General features: G+C 37.8%; 1 protein-coding gene across 1 annotated transcript in view; it reads left to right on the forward strand.

Moving 5' to 3' along the window:
* Positions 1–621: 621 nt before the first annotated feature.
* Positions 622–19335, forward strand: part of LOC307064255 (cytosolic 5'-nucleotidase 1B-like) — a gene marked incomplete at both ends in the record, with an annotated part of 79835 nt that continues 61121 nt past the window's right edge. Inside the window, 1 exon segment of the mRNA XM_079720734.1 lies at positions 622–714. Coding sequence (XP_079576860.1) covers positions 622–714 — 93 coding nt within the window.

The following is a 19335-nucleotide window of genomic DNA, read 5'->3' on the forward strand; positions in this document are numbered from 1 at the left end:
AGAGGGAAAGAGTGACAGATGGCAGTATGGCATCGATAGATGCCTCAGCTGGTGGGCCTGTGCCCAGCTCTCTTAAGATGACACACTCATTGGAAGATTTGGGGTGTTTCATGTGTTGTTTACCATTTCTCTCATTTTCATTTAAGTAGAAGGCTGATGTGGAAATGTTTGTGTCATTCTCATTCTTTTTCTCTCTTCCTAAAAATTAAAAATCTGCATATATTTGAATCTCTAAAAATAGAGAAAATATAAGCTCTTTCTTGGGCTTCGGTTAATCTTGCCTCTGGATAAGATGGTAAAAGAAAGGCAGTAATAGCCTCAGCTGATGACTTTGTTTATAACTCTTCTGTCCCTAGAAAAAGACCACCTGCATTTCTCTTGTATCAACACACAGACTGAGCCTAGTGTGGGGAGGCCCATGACCCAGAGCTGCAAATCTTTATCCTGTTACCAGCATTTTTTTCAGGCTAGGCAGTGTGCTGAGCCTTTATTTGACTTGTTCAAAAATCCCAAAATAAAAGTTATGATGACATCCTTCAAAAAACACATTTTTGAATAGCATATAAAGCCTTTAATAATCCTTTCTTCCCTCTAAAATTAAAAGTATGTAAATCCCTTAGCATGGCGGTGGACCTGTCCAGGAAGTGGAAGGCATCCTCCGCCCAGCTACACAGGTCCTCGGCGGAGAGGCTGGCCACATTGTTTGACACAAGGGTTAGTTTTCAGATAGTGAAATTTCAGTTGCCAGGTGCCAGAGGCAATTTATCAGACGCTCATAAAATAAAGATCAAAAAGCCCATCCGTCTCCCAGTGCATCTGGGATCTAGGAAGGAACACTCACAGCCCTCGATCCTTTAAACAGCTCTCACTTAAAGAGCTTGATGTTTATAATAACAAGAAAAGGAGAAAGGGGTCAGGTCAAATTCTGCTGAATAGCAGGTGTTGTTATAAGTTTTTTGTTCTTTTTCTTTTTTTTCTTAAAAAGTAATCTGAAAGAATATTGAGCTTTTCCAGTGGATGCCCTCCATATGCATTTATTTTTTTTAAATGTTTCAACAGCAAATGTGACCTGAAAACCAGAAAATAAAAGCCTTTGATTATTAAAAAAAAAAAAAAAGTTTTGAAAGTTTTTTGAAAGCCTAAATATACTAAATTAACTCAATAGAGGGAATCACATATTGTAACAATGTTGCATGGACTGCACAATGGTGTTATCTGGGACTTATGATACACTTGTAACACAATAATTGTGAGTGACAATAATTAATAACTAATAACACTTGCATGTATATAAGGACTTTATTCTTCATTATCCTCTTGAGGAGCCAAGAGATGAGACTTGCCTGAAGTCACACAACATGTAAGTGACAGAAACACTTGGACCCTGGTCTTGGGGCTCTGGACCCTCTGCTCTCACATCTGGCCCTCCCTGCTTGGCACTGAGTGGTCAACGCTGGGAGCATACTCTGCCTCAATATTTTCCAATGAATTGAAATTAATACATTTAAATTTTTGGTTAGTTGAAAGCCAATTTAGAGGCAGTTATTTAATTAAGAAATCCTTACTTTACATTAATTCCAAACTTCATTTTATTCCCATTTTGTTAAGCAAATGGTGACTTTATGTCAGGTACGATGTACATTTTGCAAATAGTTATAGTTCCCTTTTAGTGTTCACTGGACCAAAATTCAAAGCTAAATATATCGCCCACTAATCTTAGGGCTTGGATTTCTGGTACTGTACTCTTCCCTGTTTCCTTCTTCCCAGCTTCTCACCTAATGCTCCTTTTTCCTTCCCCTTATGTCTGTTTTTCTCATTCTCTCTATCTCTCCCTCTTCTTCTTCCTCCTCTGCATCTTCCTTTTTCTTCTTCCTTTTCTTTCCTCTTGCTCTTCCTCTTCTCCCTCTCCCTCCACTACCTCCTCTTCTCCACCTCCTTCTTCACTTTTCCTTCTTTTTAATCTTGAGATGCACCTTTTTGTGTGTGCATTTGTGAAAGAGGTGGAAAAGGAAGAAAGGAAGAGAAGTAGGAGGAACAGGAGGGAAGGAGGGAGAAAAGAAAAGAGGGAGGTAAAAAGAGATGGAAACTAAAAAACACCATGATGGAAAAAATAAATTAAAAAATCAAAACTATTAAAATCTAGCAGAGTATACAAGTGCTAATCAAATGCAAAAGTTCAAGAATAATGAGGTCTTAGAGGAAAAAAATGGAGAAATTGAAGCTCTTGAAAAAAAAAACATGGCTTATTATTTCTGGAAAAGAATCTATCATTATTCTTATTTCTAGTCTTTCTAATGTGTTCATTAAATATTTTAGCTCATTAAGATACTTGTATATATTCAAAGAAATAACGTACTATTACAGTTAGATATAAATATAGATTTTAGAGTCTAGAAAGGGCTTTATTATAGTCACAAGATTTCAGAAGTGAATAGAGGAAAACAGCCAAAGTTACATGAATCCTCAACGGTAATAAGGCAGCTTCAGTGTCATACTTTGACCTTGGAAGAGTGGTGACCCTGGAAGTCAGATCCACAGACAACATTTCAGATATGTTTATGAAGGAAGAAAACAGTAGGTATTTGGCAACCTTAGACATACATCAGTAGGGCTGAAATTACAAATTAGCCAACAACAAAATATTATTTTCCAAGAATACTGGACACAAGAGAAAATAAATTGAAGATAGCTTGTCAGACATCATCTTAGACTGGCTCTGAAACTCACACATGGGATCATTAATTCATGTGTTTGTGGAGAGAGAAAACTTAGAGATTCTTAGGAAAGATGTTTTTCTTAGCCCAGAGCCCTTTCTAAATGTCACAGTTCTTTGGCATCCTTGTGGATATTATATATCTTGGGGACTTTGAGAACTACTCCCCCAAAATTCACACTTGCTGAGGAAATGGCAATTTAAGGCTTGATGCTGATGGGTTTTAAATCAAAGGATTTCTGCTCAGTAGTTCAGAAAGAACTGGTGTTGGTGCTGGGATTTGTCATGCAGCCTTAAGACTGCCAGTGGGGCTAGACTACAGGTGAAACAGTTCTGAGCTGTCTGGAGGGCCCACAACAAAGCCAGATCACTAGAATAATAACAAATCACTCTTATCTGATTACCTGCTCCACAACCTGATGCACATATGATTAGCAGCCGTTCAGAAAATGGATCATTTTCAAGTTCCCTGGAATTCTAGGGTAGTTTAATTACCCTTAGCACTCACCATCCCCAAAGACAGACAAAATCAAAATTTCTATGGAAATCAACACTCATTTAGGAACACAGACGATGCTCCCAAATAGGGAAAGTCAGATGACTTTGGTAATCTAGGACTTTGAGAGTATCCTCTCTGACTGTTAATTTCTAGAAGCAACTGACATATATAGAAATCAGGGTGAACCTGATTAAATCACTCATTTATATTCTGACTTTGCATAATCCCTGATCATCACTGTCAGAAATAATAACTTCACTACTTTACATTTATATATGTAGACTAATGTGAGTAGAATTGTGTTTCCAAAAAAAATACACTAAAATCCTAACCCTCAGTACCTCAGAATGTGAATTTATTTGGAAATAGGGTCTCTAAAAAGGTAATCAAGTTAAAATAGGGTCATACTTTATTAGGGTAGCTCCTGAATCTAATGACCACTGTCCTATAAACTCATCTGAAGATACAAGAATTCATCAGAGGGAAGATTCAAAGACAAGCATAATTTGAATGATGCCACTAAAAACCAAGAAATGCCACGGTTTGCCAGCAACTGTCAGAAGCTAGGAGATACCTCAGAATCTTCAAAAGAAACCAGCCCTAGCAACACCTGGATTTAAGGCTTTTAGCATTTAGTACTATGAGAATAAATTTCTGTTGTCGTAAACCATCCAATTTGTGGTACTTTAGTACAGCATCTCTAGGGAACTAACACATAGACAGGAAGCATCCTGACAATGGACATATGACATGACTTATTACGGCAAACGTGTGGGGTAAAGAGAATCACCGATTTCATCATCATTACCATGCCTTCATTTCTGTAGAATGTGTGCTAGGCATTCAGCTCTGCATATTTCCAAACGAATCCTTACCACAACCAAATAAGAAAGGTATTATCAGCTCCATTTTATAGAAATTGAAACTGAGACCTAGAAAAGTTCAGTAATGTGGCCAAGTTCATAACCGTAGTAAATTGTAGAGCCAGAATTTGAACATACTTTTTGTCTAAGTCAGAACCATCAGTTCTTAAACATTATTTTAGAACACTCCGTTACACCAACTCAAAAGTGAAAAGAAAATTTAGCACATTATTTTATCCCAGCCTCCTCATTTTATAGATGAAAAAAACAAAACCTTTGTACAGTAGGTGAATTTTACTTAGGAACGCACAAGCTACTCCATGATGCTAACACAGGTCTTTGGTGCCTCTCTTGTTCCACTGTATCATGCCAAGGACACTCTCTTCCTACACCATTGACACTCTTCAGTGCATCTCTATTCTATTTTATGCATGCTACATTTATTGGAAAACTAGGGCAAATGTAAAGAGACACCAGTATAGAAATCTGGGGCCCATGCTTCTCAGACAGAGCCAGACATAGGGTATTTAATGATCATTTCTGGAAAGTCTCCACTGGTCAACTAGTTTCCCTGGGCCGGTAGTTCTTCCCCTGCTTTCTGTTGCTCTCTGTGCTTCAAAGTTGTATCCATGGCTGGCATGAAACAACAGTCTCCCGTGCTTATCAGAGGAGTCACAAACAAACCAGGGAGAGTCAATGCATGGAGCAAACCTAGCTTTAATGACACAAGAGTGTGGTGTTCTTGGCCCATCAAGTGTTATTAGTGTGACGTACTCAGACTGGCCACATTCTTCTGTGACATACTTCCTATCAAGGAGATGTGTTAAAACAACTTGGAGACCAGGATGATCTACACTGCTGAGCTGCTGTGGTGTTCCTGCTCAGCACATGTCCAGAACTCTCCTTGGGAGAAATAGTAACGCACATATGCCAAGTGCTAAGGAAACTAGTGAGGCAAAACTTTGACAAAATAACTTGTTTTCTTTCCTATAGCACATTCAGTATTTCAAGAATTTTAAAAACGTTGTTAATTCTGACTTATTAATTTATCTTCTAGGAAATAAGTAAAAATAGAGCTGCTAATCTCTCTAAACATGTTTGCTCATTTGTAAAATGGGGATAGTAATCAGTTCAGAGGGTTACTATGAAGATTAATTAAGATAACCCATGTAAAGTGCTTAGCAATATACCCAAAATACAATTATATTTTATGTTTTAATTTATATAAATATAAATATGATGATGATAATAATACTACGAGAATTTGATAAAGCAAATAAAGCTTTATATGAAAAAATATTCATTGCAGTGTTATATATGGCAAAATGGGAGAAACAGGAAGCAATCTAATGGCCCAAAGTAGGGAATTAGTTGATAATATTTTCTACCAGAACCTATGTATTTTCGCTTGAGACATAAAAGATTTTAAAAAGCATTACTCTTGCACTTGAAAATCTCAGAATTTGGTTGAGAGGATGTATATATAAATAAATTCAAAATAGTAGAATCAACCCAGGACTGGAAGTATAAACAGGACGCTATGGGAGCCCATAAGAATGACATCCAAAGACCTTAGCCTGAAGATGGAGGGATGGTTTAAAAAGGGAACAGATTATGCCTTAGTTGAAGGCAGAGTCAGTACCCCAGAGTCCAGTCCATTCCTTGTAAGACTCAATCCATAACTCTTGTTGAATGAAATTTTAAAAGTATATTGGGTAACCCAGAATTACTTTATTATTATTTTTTGTTCTGAATCAGGGTCACACCCAGTTTTAAAATCTGGACAGTAACTTCCTCCATATTTAGGTAATAATTTCAAAACTTCCTGACTAATCTCACAACTAAATATTTAGTATGATGTGTTTCCATATAATCTCCACTAAAAAGAAACACATTTACATCATGCCTAGAGAATATAAAAATTAGAGAAATTTCATTAACTATAATCTCTAGCATAGCTAGGACAAATGAAAACAAAAACAAAAAACAACCAAATACATTCAAATGAATGAATCCCATTTTTCACTGAAGTTTGTGTCACATTCTACATTTGTGGTATCAAACTATAAAAAGGATACTACATTGACAGAAATTTGTAGGAGTAAGAGCATTTACATAATGCAATAATCAAGCAGATGTCTTATAAATTTTACTAAGATTCTGTTTGGGTTTGATGCCAAGAAAGTTCCCTTCATTTTCTCAATATAGATAGTTTAACTTCAGTGAATGTACTAAAACTGATAGCAGCCACTCTTAAGATATAAGCTAGCACTATGTCTGCAGAATTGATAAGGAAATTATTTTTTCTAAAGCAAAGCCAAAGGGAGAAGATAAAAAGGAAATGGCACACTTTATTCTTTATGTTTTTAGATGACAATTAAAGCATTTGGATTAATTGTCTACCATTTGAGCAACCTCATTTTTTACAAAACAAAGTTATCTTAGGAATTCCCCACTCCACTGAGATTATGGTCTCAATTTAAAGTGTAAAAATCTGTGTTTAAACCACAGAATCTTTTTCAAGGCACTACTATAAACCAGCAGCATACTTAAAAGCAGAGACAGAAAACTGATCGCTAAATATTTCATCAGTATCTGTGTCTTTGCTTTGATGTTACAAACCGCTTTCAGGAAGAGGCGAATACAACACCTTTTCCTTAATTCTCTTTCCCTTTGGGTAGTTATGGACTTGGTCAAAGAGGCAAAGACACATGCATAAACACACAAACACACACACACATACACACACAAGAAAATATACTCTGATATATGAAACCGCCCACCACTCCAAAATGCCAAACGTAATAGTTTCTAGGACTCTAAACCATTCTCTCCCTACACTACATCATGCTGTTTGTCCCCAGGATGGATGACCAGGAAGCTAGGATGAAAATGTCAACTTAATAGCAGTTGGTAAAAGGGTAGTAAAAAGTTGTATTTGTGTAGTGGGCCAAATGCCAGCATCTAAAGGTCCCAGGAGACAACGTCATCTGGCACACGGCTCCCCAAAGAACAAACTTTGTGATAATCTGTATTTTATTTCCAAGATCTATTTCTTTGTTCACTGAAATTTAAAAACTGCTATTTCACAAAACTTCACCCCAGTACAAAGACAGGAGCTTACTAATTTGAATGCATTTTAAACAGAATATTATGAAAGCTAACAGAATATCATGAAAGCTAACAAACACTGAAGAATGCTTCATTTCACAAGGCTAAGATTTCCTTTCACTTCATCTTGAACATTTTGGTTTATTCTTCTCACTTATTTATCGCTATCGTTATTTTCTTTTGCTCCAAAGAGGTGTTTTTTTTCTTCTATTCAATCCTATAATTATTAGTGGCCCAATACACCCCATCCCATGCATATATTGGTCACCACAGATGGCAATATATATAAGCCAAAGTCCCCTTCTTCAAGGAACTCAGTTTAGTCAAGAAGACAGACAAGCAGACAGGCATTTATAATTCATGCTTTATGTATTGGTCTCTAATATCACTGCCCAAAGCAAAGGCCTAGAATTAGAATTTCTCCCTTCCTCGCTTCTGCCTTATTGATTCAATTAGCTTAAAATTTTGCTGAAACACTTAGCTCCTTCTCCATATTTTCATAAGCATAATGGCATAATCTAGGCCTCCCTCTATAAAAGACTGTAAAAGATCTGGTTTAGTCCTGAGAAAAGTAAGGCCTAGCCACCCAGCAGGAATGCTTTCAGGATTGGATCATGTTTTTATTCTTGCAATGCACCATTTAAGAGCTACTGTGGTTTCCTGAAGTTCCATTTGTGAGGCATTAAACAGGTGGGCATTCCTTTTTACACTGCATTATGCTATGTTATTCTACTGGATTCCAAAGTTTTTACCTTTTCTTCCCTAAAATAAAAGGCATGTAGGATTTAGGGTAAAATATTCATGGTCCTCTCTGTTTTAATGCTCTAGTCTTTTCAAGATGAAGCAAAATTACCTCACAACTGTATAGAAAACAAACAACATTCCACAGAAAAACTTACTGTAAATATCTGATTTGGGTAAGGAATTCTTAATGTAGCTGTTTGATTTAATAACTATAGGATACTACTTCCTCTACACAGATTTTCAAAACTTAAATAAACCCAGCATTTCTATCAGCTGTTTACTGTCTAAAATATTTGACTTTTTTTTCTCCTTGGAAGGATTGAAGACATACATTAAAATTATACATGCAAGAAAGAAATGGCTTGATATGTCTGCCATTTCATATCAAATTTGAATAAGATTCACATTTTAATCCAAAAATCAAGATGAAATGTGAAACTTCACCCACTCATTCTTCGTGTTTTTAAAAACTACAACTAAAAAGTCTTTGTAGAACAACAATGAGAAAAATTAGAGATAGAAGAAAACTTAGAGATCAAATAGAACTATATCATTTCATAAATGATAAAACTGGAGTTCAAATAGGTTAAGTAACTGTCCCAAGGTCATACGGCTAGCTCTGAGTTGAGCCAGGACAAAAAACCAGGTTAATGACTCTCAGTCCGATTATGTTAATGGGCACCAGAGCACAATGACTTATTTACAATTCTAACACAGTGTCCTTCCAGGGTTCCTCTGCAGCCAGTCAGGAGAACACAGAGTCAGGGTCTCCATCTACAACTTCTTTCCCCAGCACCTCTCAGGACCATGTACAATCTCTAATGTCCATGATTTCACTCTCCTTGGTACAAAGGAGTCGTTTTGTCTAGACATTAAATGAAAAGTCTCCGGAGGATGTAGGTAGGGAGAGGACAAATGTATCCCAAGGATGGCCCTTCTGGAACAGAACTTAAGAAAAGCCAGGCACCCTCTCCAGCCTTGCAGATGGTCTGATTTTTTTTACTGGTAGAGAATCCTTCTTTTTCACTAGTGGTCTTAGTAGTTTCCATAGAATCTAAGTTCATAGCAAAATGGATCATGGAATGGCAGCTTGGAGAGATGGCACAGAATAGGAGGTAGGGACCAAACCAGTGTTTACCCACATCAGCCTTTAGAGTATGGTATGTTCTAAGTTGGCATTAGAGCAAACCTAGCTCTCTGAGAGCAGACATTCTATTAATGATGATCCAGTCTTCCCTTGCCACACTCCACCCAAAGCGGCCTTCATTCCAGCTACTCAGACTGCTCTTCATTCTACAGACAGTCTATATATACTCCCTTCTCCACACCTTTGTTCCTGGCATATTTTGCTAGAATGACTTTTCCCTTTTCCATATCCATTTATCAAAATCCACACTTCCTGTAAAGTCTTCTTCCATGTGGCTTTCCCAGTCTCTAAATCTAATATAATATCTATGTTTTGTTCCTACAGGATTTTTCTTTGTGCTCCTATGACACATTTGATACTGCTTTGTTTCATTTTTGGTAGAAATAATTTCCACAGGAGCATTTCCCAACTAGACCATGCAGGGCTGAATCTCATTCACCTTTCTAACCTTTCAGTGTACAGCACAGTGGTTGGCACATGGTACACTCTCAAAAAGCATTTACTGAGTTCAATCTAGTTAATGTACACACTAGAATTATAGAAGTCTTAGTATTATTAACTGCTGATGCTAATCTTAGCATTTCTGGTACAGTAGCAATTCTACTTCCTCCTCCTCCTCTTCTTCTCCTTCTATCCTTACTGTTATTTTTGTAGTAATAATCATAATAATAACTACAGTTATTATTATTATTATTCGTTATTATTATTATTATCTTGATCAAGAGCTCAGAAATATATTGCCCGTAAAACCTGTCAACACATACGGACAGACTTGGCTGCTGTATAATGTCTATAGGTCTTGGCTCCATTTGGTACAGCATGAGATAGCATCTCCTCTCTTAAATCAACCAAGACTCTCAGCTGCAGAGAAAACCTCTGGCCATGCTTCTTTCTGCCATGGCATATATAAATTATCCCTGACCATTAGGCATAAAATAAAGTAACCTTAAAAAATGCAGGAAGCTGTAAATTACCCTGGAAATGTTTTAATCTCTCACTATCAGTTCTTCCTTGGATCGCAATCAAAGTGTATCCTATTTAAAGAAGCCCTTATGGGTTTCTTCTCCAGCAGAATGCCTTGCTTCAAATGAATGTCTGGGATGAAGCAAAAGCCATTTATGTTTTACCATAACATTTCAAGAGGATATATTTCATTTTCTCAATAAAATTGTGAGCCCCCTTGAATTCATGTTCTGTCTCTGAGTAAAAATAACTTTGAGAAACAATGGTCATTTCACATACCAAGGTTTTATCACAAAATATTATTGTGTAAAACTGTCCAAACAACTCTGCTAATACAGCTGTTCAAACATCTGGGTGACTCCATTACAAAAAACTTCTCTCCCTGTGAGCCTACCCCAAGGGGCACATTCTACACCAAAGTCCTTGTGACAAGTGATGACAGTAGACACCACTTCTCCAAGTCAAAATCACTAGGCTCCCCATCACTACAATAAACCAAGAGTTTCTTGAATAGAAGCCTGTTTGGGAAGTACCATTTATAAGAATAAACAAAATTTATTTATTTATCCACAAAGAAAGCAAAATATTCAGACAAAATTGATTACTAAACCATGTGAGCTTTGAAATATATCTACATATACATGTATATTTATATACATCTATACATATATATGTATTTGGCTATATATTTTGCATATATCCACTTCCCAACATTCAGTCAGCAGTTTCTTAATTCCTCACAACCTACATGTGAACTCTATTGTAAAGTGAATGATCACATTTATGTTTGGTTTCATAAACGGTTCATAAAATATTTTAGTGCCTTATAAAGTACTTGGCTTATGTTATTATAAAAGGAAGAAACATCAGCTACACATCTTGCAAAAATACAGGTTTCAAAGTATTGCAAACACACATATTTCCACAAACTCATCAGAAGTGGGCCTGAAGCATTCTGAGGAAAGCAGAAAGGGAAGGTTCTAGGACTATGTAGGTCTGTATCTCTAATACTTAGTCTAGTACTTGGCACACAGTTGGTGCTCAATAAATATCTGTAAGCTTAATAAAGAAAGCAAAAATAAACTCTATACGAGTCAATGTGGTATGATGGGAAGAGTGAAGTTAGGTGTCCTAGACGTGAGTCCCAACTTCAATACCTCCTGGATACATAAATTGGGCAGGCCACAACCTAGGACTCTCTGAACCTGACCTTCTGTCGTAACACAACAGTGATCCTCAATGTGTGGCTGTGAGAACCAAATGAGGAAACATGTGAAAGTCTTCTGCCATTTACTGAGTGCCAAGTATATGCAGAGCAATCTCTATCATTTAACCTCTAACTCCTCTAGCATTTTTTCCTGCAGGCACTAGCACCTCTGTATTCCAGAAAGAATTATATCCCCAAGTCTTCCAGGTCTGTTGGTTTCAAATTTTTACTTTAATAGGTGGAGGTGGATCTTCCCTTAACCACATTGTAGCCACACAGTCAGAGGCTAGCACCTGGATAGAAAGTGAGTAAACCAGTTTTTAAATTCAAATCAAAGTATGTGTGAAAGTGCTCTGGAAATATATAAAAGCACATCCAGTGGAAGATACTATCATTAACATGATTTCACACCTGGTTCAGAGGAATTAGAATAATCACTGAACACACTTCCCTGATTCTCAAGTCTTGGGTGATGTTCAGGTTTCACTTACAGCATGTTACAAAGCATGGCAGGACAATAAAGCAGCGGTAAGAAGCCCAAATAATTTGAAATCACTCTTTCCTACAGTCCTGGGAATAAAAGAGAAGAGGGAACTCAAGAACTTGAATATCATGCCAGAAATTCCATTTTGGAAGGAGGATACTGTCTTCAAAGGAGCCATGCCTCCCACTCCTCTCTGTTTTGATATACAGCCCATCACCAACTTTGTTTAAACTATTTCTCATCATATACAACAACCTAAGGATCAGATCCCAACTCTTTCTGGGGAAATGCCACATCTCCTAGGGCAAGTGAGAAAAGGACATTTCAAGTTTATGGCAGGCTGAGCAAAACTGTCATCTAAAGGAGGCTGGAGGAAAAAGATAGAGAAGTAAAACATTATAAATGAACATTCCTTCTTCCTCAGTGTCTTACAGGGAGAAGAAAAGAATTTTGGGCCAGATAAGGAACCCAAGCCAGAGATACTGTAGCATTTTACAGCCTGAGGTCACCAGGAGGGGGACAAGGGGAGGCCAGGATGGAGGAGTAGTGCAAGTGATAGGCCAAGAAGTGTAGGGGAAATGTGTGGAGTTAGTCCTCGGAGGCTGTGGAGTGAGAACAGGGAAAGAGAAATGGGGAGGCAGCCAGTGAAGGTGTTTGGGGCTGCTTGAGAATATCACATTTCTTTCTGAGGACAATGGGTCCACATGCACAGTGTCAGACTCTAAATCAAGAAGACACTAGAAATAGTAGGACAGCCCAGAGGGAGATTGCTATCAAGAGTCCTCTCCCCAGGCAAGATAGGTTAGTTATGTCAGATTGTTCCATCGCTGGAATGAAATACATTTGCAAACGTGGGAGATATAAAGCAAATATATATATATATATATATATATATATAAATTCTAAATTTGGGAATTGATTGAAGAGTAGAAAATGCAACTTTCAAGACTTGAGAATGGTTGGGTTAGGGGGGATGACATGAGTGGTTGTGGAATTACAGCTGAAGAGTTGTACCATTTATTCAGGAGTTGGTGAAAATTCCCAGAAGGGAACATATGGCGGAGTTGGCTGTGATGAGCCAGGACTGTATTCACCAGTCTCTGTGAGTACAAGAGGAATTCGGAAAATTCCAGGAGAAAGCATAATGAGGCTACAAACTGGGACCAGGGGACTCCATCAGATTCACATCTTTCACTAAACATTCAAGGCACTGGAAGGTTTTGATTCTGTTTTTCTCATCTAGTTGAAAAAGGTGACTTGTAGCATGACAGTTCTCCTGCTATTATGTTGAGGAGAATAAATATTTCTTTCCTCTCTCCAGCTCCTAGGAATCAGGAAGTCTCTCCAATACTCTCAGCAACAAATTCTAGGATACCTTTGTCGTTTACTTTCTCACTTTTCAGATCCTTAAAATGGATGTTCTCCCAGGCAACCCAAAGAGAGAGGTCCCTATCTCTTTTGCACATCGTGTGCCCTGATCACAAACCTTTAAGCCACAAGCATAGACAGGGAGGAAGAACTGCAGCAGCAAGTTTGAATTCTAGTATCTTCGAAAAGGTCCATCCTCGGGTTATAGAGATAACTGGTTTCCTGAGGACCACAATAATAACTGTAATAAAAATAACTAGCATTTATTGACTGCAAGACATTGTTCTAACACATTGCCACATTTCATCTTCACAAAATCCTATGAGGTAGGTAGGTGCATTTATTACTCACATTTTGCACATGAAAAAATTGAAGCACAGAGAGAGTAAATAATTTGCCCAAGTGCACATACCAAGATTTGTACTCGAGCAGATTGGCGCAAGAACCAACGGTATCAACCGCTATGGAATCACGTGCTGATCTCCAGGTGCAAAAGAATGTCTTCGGTATTACACAGGGAAAAACTTTCCCTGATCCCACAGGTATTTTCCTCTGCACTCCCACAGTACTACACATTGACCCACATTAATCAATAGCATATGACTATAATTATTTGCTTAAATATTGGTTTCTCCGCCTAGTCTATGAGCTACTTAAGAATAATGACAATATTTTATCATATTTTTTATCTTGCCATTCTCAAAGTCTAGCATTGGGCTGGAAACATCATAAGTACCCTACGAATTTTGTTAAAGGAAAGAATAAAGTCAAGTTATTTTTTCATGAGCATTTACTGTATACCTATTATGAGCCAGGTCCTATGCAAAGCACTGAGAACAACAAATTTAATGGTCATAGTTCCTGCCTTCAAGATGCTCTCAATTAAATTGGAAAATCAGATGAATAAACAGAAATTTTCAAAAGAGAATAAAAACTATTCTGACAGAGTAAAGTATGTAATATTACAGGAATGTAAAGAAATCGCACAAGCCTAGCCTTGGGCTGCCAATGAAGGCTTCCCATCAGAGGTCCTATAAGAGGTCCTATAAAGGACCATCTGGGAATTCGCCAGGCAGCAGGGACAGCATGGGTGTAGGCCAGAGGAAGCATGGGGCATCTGGGTACTTTCAAGTGACTGGATGTTGATGTAGCATCAATTATGAGGAGAAGTCCATTGGAAAAGAATACTGAAAATGCAATCCAAGGTCAGATTTAAAGAGCAATTAACGTTAAAAATCGAAATTCATCCCTGAAGATAATGGGGAGTCATTAGTGGTTGGCAAGCAAGCAATAGAGTGGTGCTAAAAGAGATCAGCTCCACTTCAGAGGAATCAGCAACAAGAGAGCTGGCACTTAAATGCTGAGAGAAGACGAAGGCAAAGGGGCTGTCAGGAACAGAGAGCAGGTTACAGAACCAGCAAACAAGCCAAGAGTTCATCTGGAGGACGTGAAGGGGCATAAGAGCAGTATTGGAGTCAGACAAGGCGGCATTCAAACCTCAGCTCTCTCAGGGAGCTCTTGTGTGACCTTGGGCAACTTACTTAAATGCCATGTGACTTAGTTCCTTTTTCTATACCCTGTGACTAAAATCACTAACCATGTAAGATTGATGTGTGTGTTAAATGAGATAACATGTAAAATGCTCAACTAGAAAGGAAGGTAAGGGTTTCCCTGTAGTATGTTGACCAGACTTTGCCGAAGAGCAGATACAAAATAGAGGGAAACTCTATCCTTCCTTCCCAGCTGAACATTTTATATGTTATCGAATCATCACAGAAGTCTTATGTGTTCAGTGATATTTTTGTCAGAGAACTCAGGATACAGTGAAGAGAGGCACTCTCTTTCTCCAGTAGTCCTTCAGAAGGCATCCTTCTCTGTACTTATGCGCAAAACTCTGTGCCTTTACTCATCTCACATTCACCATCTTCACTGCCCACCCCACCATTTCCTAAGTGCTGTGCTACTAGGGTTTCATCCAGGTGTCACCAACACCTGCTGCCCCATTCAAATTACTCTTTTCTTGGTATGGAACCCCTTCCTGGAACCCACCACCCAATATGTTTTAGGGCCTCGGCTGCTTAGGAAACCCAGACCTCATCTGCATGCACTCCAAGATACCCATCATCACCCCACACAAGTCCGCTCACTGCTTGTATCAAACTTGGGATTTTTGCTTCAAGCAGCCTATTGCCAATCATCTGGATGAACTGAAAAGTCATCAATCATACCAGCAAGACATTTTTAGAAGTTTCAGTTCTATTAAACTGCTGTTTTTTAGAAGAAACACTTGCATTCAACCTGCACACTCTTGTTACTTCCCCCCAGCCCATTATCATCTTTCTTTTTTTTAATTTTTCAAGGCTTTTGGTTCAATCTGTCCAAAGGTGACAAGCGAATAAAGTAGCCCTCTTCTCTCCTCATCTTGAGTGACCAGTTAAACTGCCTCATGTCACACAGTCACCTGTATTTACCCCTGGGCACATGGTATCCTGATGGGGAGGGCTGATGCTTGGTGGCTTCCCTGGTTTAGTGATTTGCAAGGAAAGACTAGTATAGGTTGTTGAATCTGTGCAAACCATAGTAGGACCTTGGAAAATATTCAGCAATACCTCACTATACACAATCATCTAAATCTCCAAAAAGGAGCCAGAATATACTTAGCAGATTCAAAGATTAGGTTTTAACTTTTGCTCTTCCATCAGTGGTCCCCAAATGATCTAGACTGACTGTGGTCTGAGAAGTTCCAGACTCCAGGGAGAGCCTTCAGAATGAATTCCTGCTTCCATCTTCTCTCTCTTAGCATCCACTGCCTGAGTCCAGGAACTCATTAGCTTTGGTTCAATCACTGCAACAGCTTCCTCAGAAGCCTGATTGGCTCCATTCAATTGTTCTACATTGTTTTATTGAGATATTATATATATATATATATATATATATATATATACATATATATATAAAGTATAGGAAAACATACAGAAATTAAGTATTCAGTTCAATGAATTTTGATAACTGCTTATATCCCTATTAATACAATCCAAAGCAAGATATAAAATATTTCCATCACCCCAGAAAGCTTCCTTATTCCCTTTCCAATAAACTCCCTCTATTTCCCAAAGGCAACAACTTAAGATTTGTATCACCATAGATTTGTTATGCTAGTTTGAGAGCTTCACATAAATGAATCACACAGTTACGTATCCTTTTGTGTCGAATTTGCTTCACACAACATAACGTTTTTGAGATTCCTATGTGGCTATTGTGTATAACAGCACTGCTCCTTTTTATGGGCTGAGTAGTATTCCAGTGTATGAAGGGACCACATTTGTTTATGTATTTCACCTGTTGATGGGCATTTAGGTTGCTTCCAGTTTGGGGCCCCATGATAGGATTGCTATAAAGATTTCAGTACAGGTCTCGTGTGAAGATATATTTTCAGTTCTTTTGATTAAATGCCAAAAAAATGGAATGTTGATTCATAGGATAAATATGTGTTTAGGTTTACAAGAAATTGTCTGTTTAACTAACTGATAGAGTCAATTTATAATCCCATCAAAAATGTGTGAGAGTTCTGAGTACTCCACATTCATATCAATGCTTGATATTTTAAGGCTTTTGAGTGGATCTTCTTTTTTAAGAATACCTGTTCCTGGGACTTCCCTGGTGGTCCAGTGGCTAAGACTCTGCGATCCCAATGCAGGGGGACCGGGTTCGATCCCTGGTCAGGAAACTAGATCCCATGTGCCACAACTAAGAGGTCACATGCCTCAACTAAAGATCCTACGTGCCACAACTAAAAAGACCCCGCATGCCACAAAGAAGATCCCGCACACAGCAACAATGCTCCCATGTGCCACAACTAAGACCTGGTACAGCCAAATACATACATAAATATTAAAAAAATACCTGTTCCACTTTTTTATTGGGTTGTTTGTCTTAATTATAGATATTTGTAAGAATTCTTTATATATTTTGGATACAAGTTCTGTGTCAAATATATGTAATACAAATATGTTCTTCCAGTTTGTTCTTGCCAGGAAAATTTCATTTTGATGAAATGCAATTTATTATCATTTTCTTTCTTTTATGTTTAAGATTTTTGTGTCCTAAAAATTGTTGGTTACCCTAAGTTTGCATAGATATCCTCTTATGCTTTAATTAGGAAGCTATACATCTTTAAATTTTCCTGTAGAATTATGATTCACCTCAAATTTTTGTTACATTATGGTGTGAGGAAAGGGTTGAGCCTCATTTTTTCCATATGGATATTCAGTTTTTCCAGAACCACTTGTTGAAATACTTTACTCTCTCCCCTTGGATTAACTTGTCAAAATCAATTGATTATATATGTATGTGTGTATTTCTGTTTTGTTTACTCTGTTTCATTGATATATTTATTGTACTTATGCTGATACCACACATTCTCTTGATTACTATAGCTTCATAGTGCAGTCAGTTAAGGTAAGCCCTTCAATTTTCCATTCTCTTTCTTCTTTCTTCCTTCCTTCCCTCTCTTTCTCCCTCCTTTCCCTCCTCCCTCCCTTCTCTTCTCTTTCTCTCTCTTTCCCTTTTGGTTGTTTTGGGGCTTTTCTAGACATCTGATGTTATTGACTTTCATTTATTACTTTTGTTCCTAGAAACATATTCTGTATGATTTCAATTCCTTAAAATTTATTGGAATTTGTTCTGTGACCCTGCAGATGGTGAATGTTCCATGTGAACTTTAGAATAATATGTATTCTTTAGAAGTTGGATGTAGAATTCTATAAATGTCAACTATGGTCAAACTGGTAACTAATATTGCTCAAATCCTCTACATTCTTACTGATTTTTATTTAAATTCGTACTGTCAGTATCTTCAAAATCTCCAACTCTAATAAGTTAGGTCAACTGTGACTAACCAAAGCTCTATTATTAAGTCATACTCATTCAGAACTGTATAACCTTCCTGATGCACTATCTCTTTATCTGTAACACTCCACTCTTGGGACCCATTTTCTTATGATTAGTACAGTTTCAGCAGCTACCTTATGTTTATTGTTTGCATGTTGTTTTTTCTACCCTATTTCTTTCAACCTGTCTGCTCTAGATTTAATATTTGTGTCTCCCCAAAATTCATATGTTAAATTCTAACATCCAATGTGATGATATTTGGAGGTGGGGCCTTGGGAGGTTATTAGGTCATGAGGGTGGAGCCCTCCTGAATAGGATTAGCACCCTTATAAAAGAGGTCCCAGAGCAATCCCTCGATCCTTTTGCTATGTGAGGACGCAGTGAAAAGAAGGTCATCTATGAACAAGAAAGTGGGCTCTCACCAGACAGTGAATCCATCAGTGCCTTGATCTTGTACTTTTCAGACTCCAGAACTGTGAGAAATAAATTTCTGTTGTTAATTAGCCTGGTCTGTGGTATTTTGTTACAGCAGCCCAAACAGACTAAGAAACTGTCTTTATATGTCTTTATATTTAAAGTGAAGACAGTTGGGTGAAAGACGATTTTTAAAAAGTCTTTTTCTATTTACATCTATATTCCCTCCTGTAGACCCAGGTGATCTTCAACTATCATTTTGTTTCAGTCTGAAGAATTTCCTTTAGTATTTTTTACACAGGTCTGCAGGAAAACAGCATTTGCCTACCTGAAAATGTCCTTAAGTTTCTCTGGAGGACACTTTAAGCTTTATAGCTCAGCCTACAGATTTCTAAACCAGGGAGGTCTCTCCCTATTTTATAGCCTAGCCTCCAGCCCTCTAAATCACTGAGGATCTCTATGTGCTGGGCTCCTGCTCTGGGTTTCACTGCCTCAGTATCCCCTTCTCCTCTGATTCCCTTCCCCCAGCCTTCAGTGGGCAGACTTCTGTGGTGCCTTCTATGAAGGCATGATGCACAACAGAAGGAGTTCTCTCAGCTCTCCTTTTCCACCCAGTTTTCAGTGGGTTATAAAAAAATATAACTAAACCTTTGCTTTGTACTCATTTAAAGCTCTGTGTGCTCTGGATGAACCTCACAGTTCATCTACTCTACCTATTATCTTCCATAAACTGGGTCCTAACTATTCCAAATTTCAGGTTGTTTCTCTTACACCTATGTATGATGTCTTCAGAGTTCCTTGTATCATTCCCTCAGGGTTGAAAACATTCATGAATCTCTTCTCTCCTAGGAAAGGCTTACCTCTTTCTGGAATTTAGCTCATTTAAGTTTCTTTGCACACTTAGCTCTTTTTTGGCCTTTAAAATAGCGATT

The sequence above is a fragment of the Hyperoodon ampullatus genome, assembly GCF_949752795.1.
Source record: "Hyperoodon ampullatus genome assembly, chromosome: 15".
Classification (NCBI taxonomy): Eukaryota; Metazoa; Chordata; class Mammalia; order Artiodactyla; family Ziphiidae; genus Hyperoodon; species Hyperoodon ampullatus.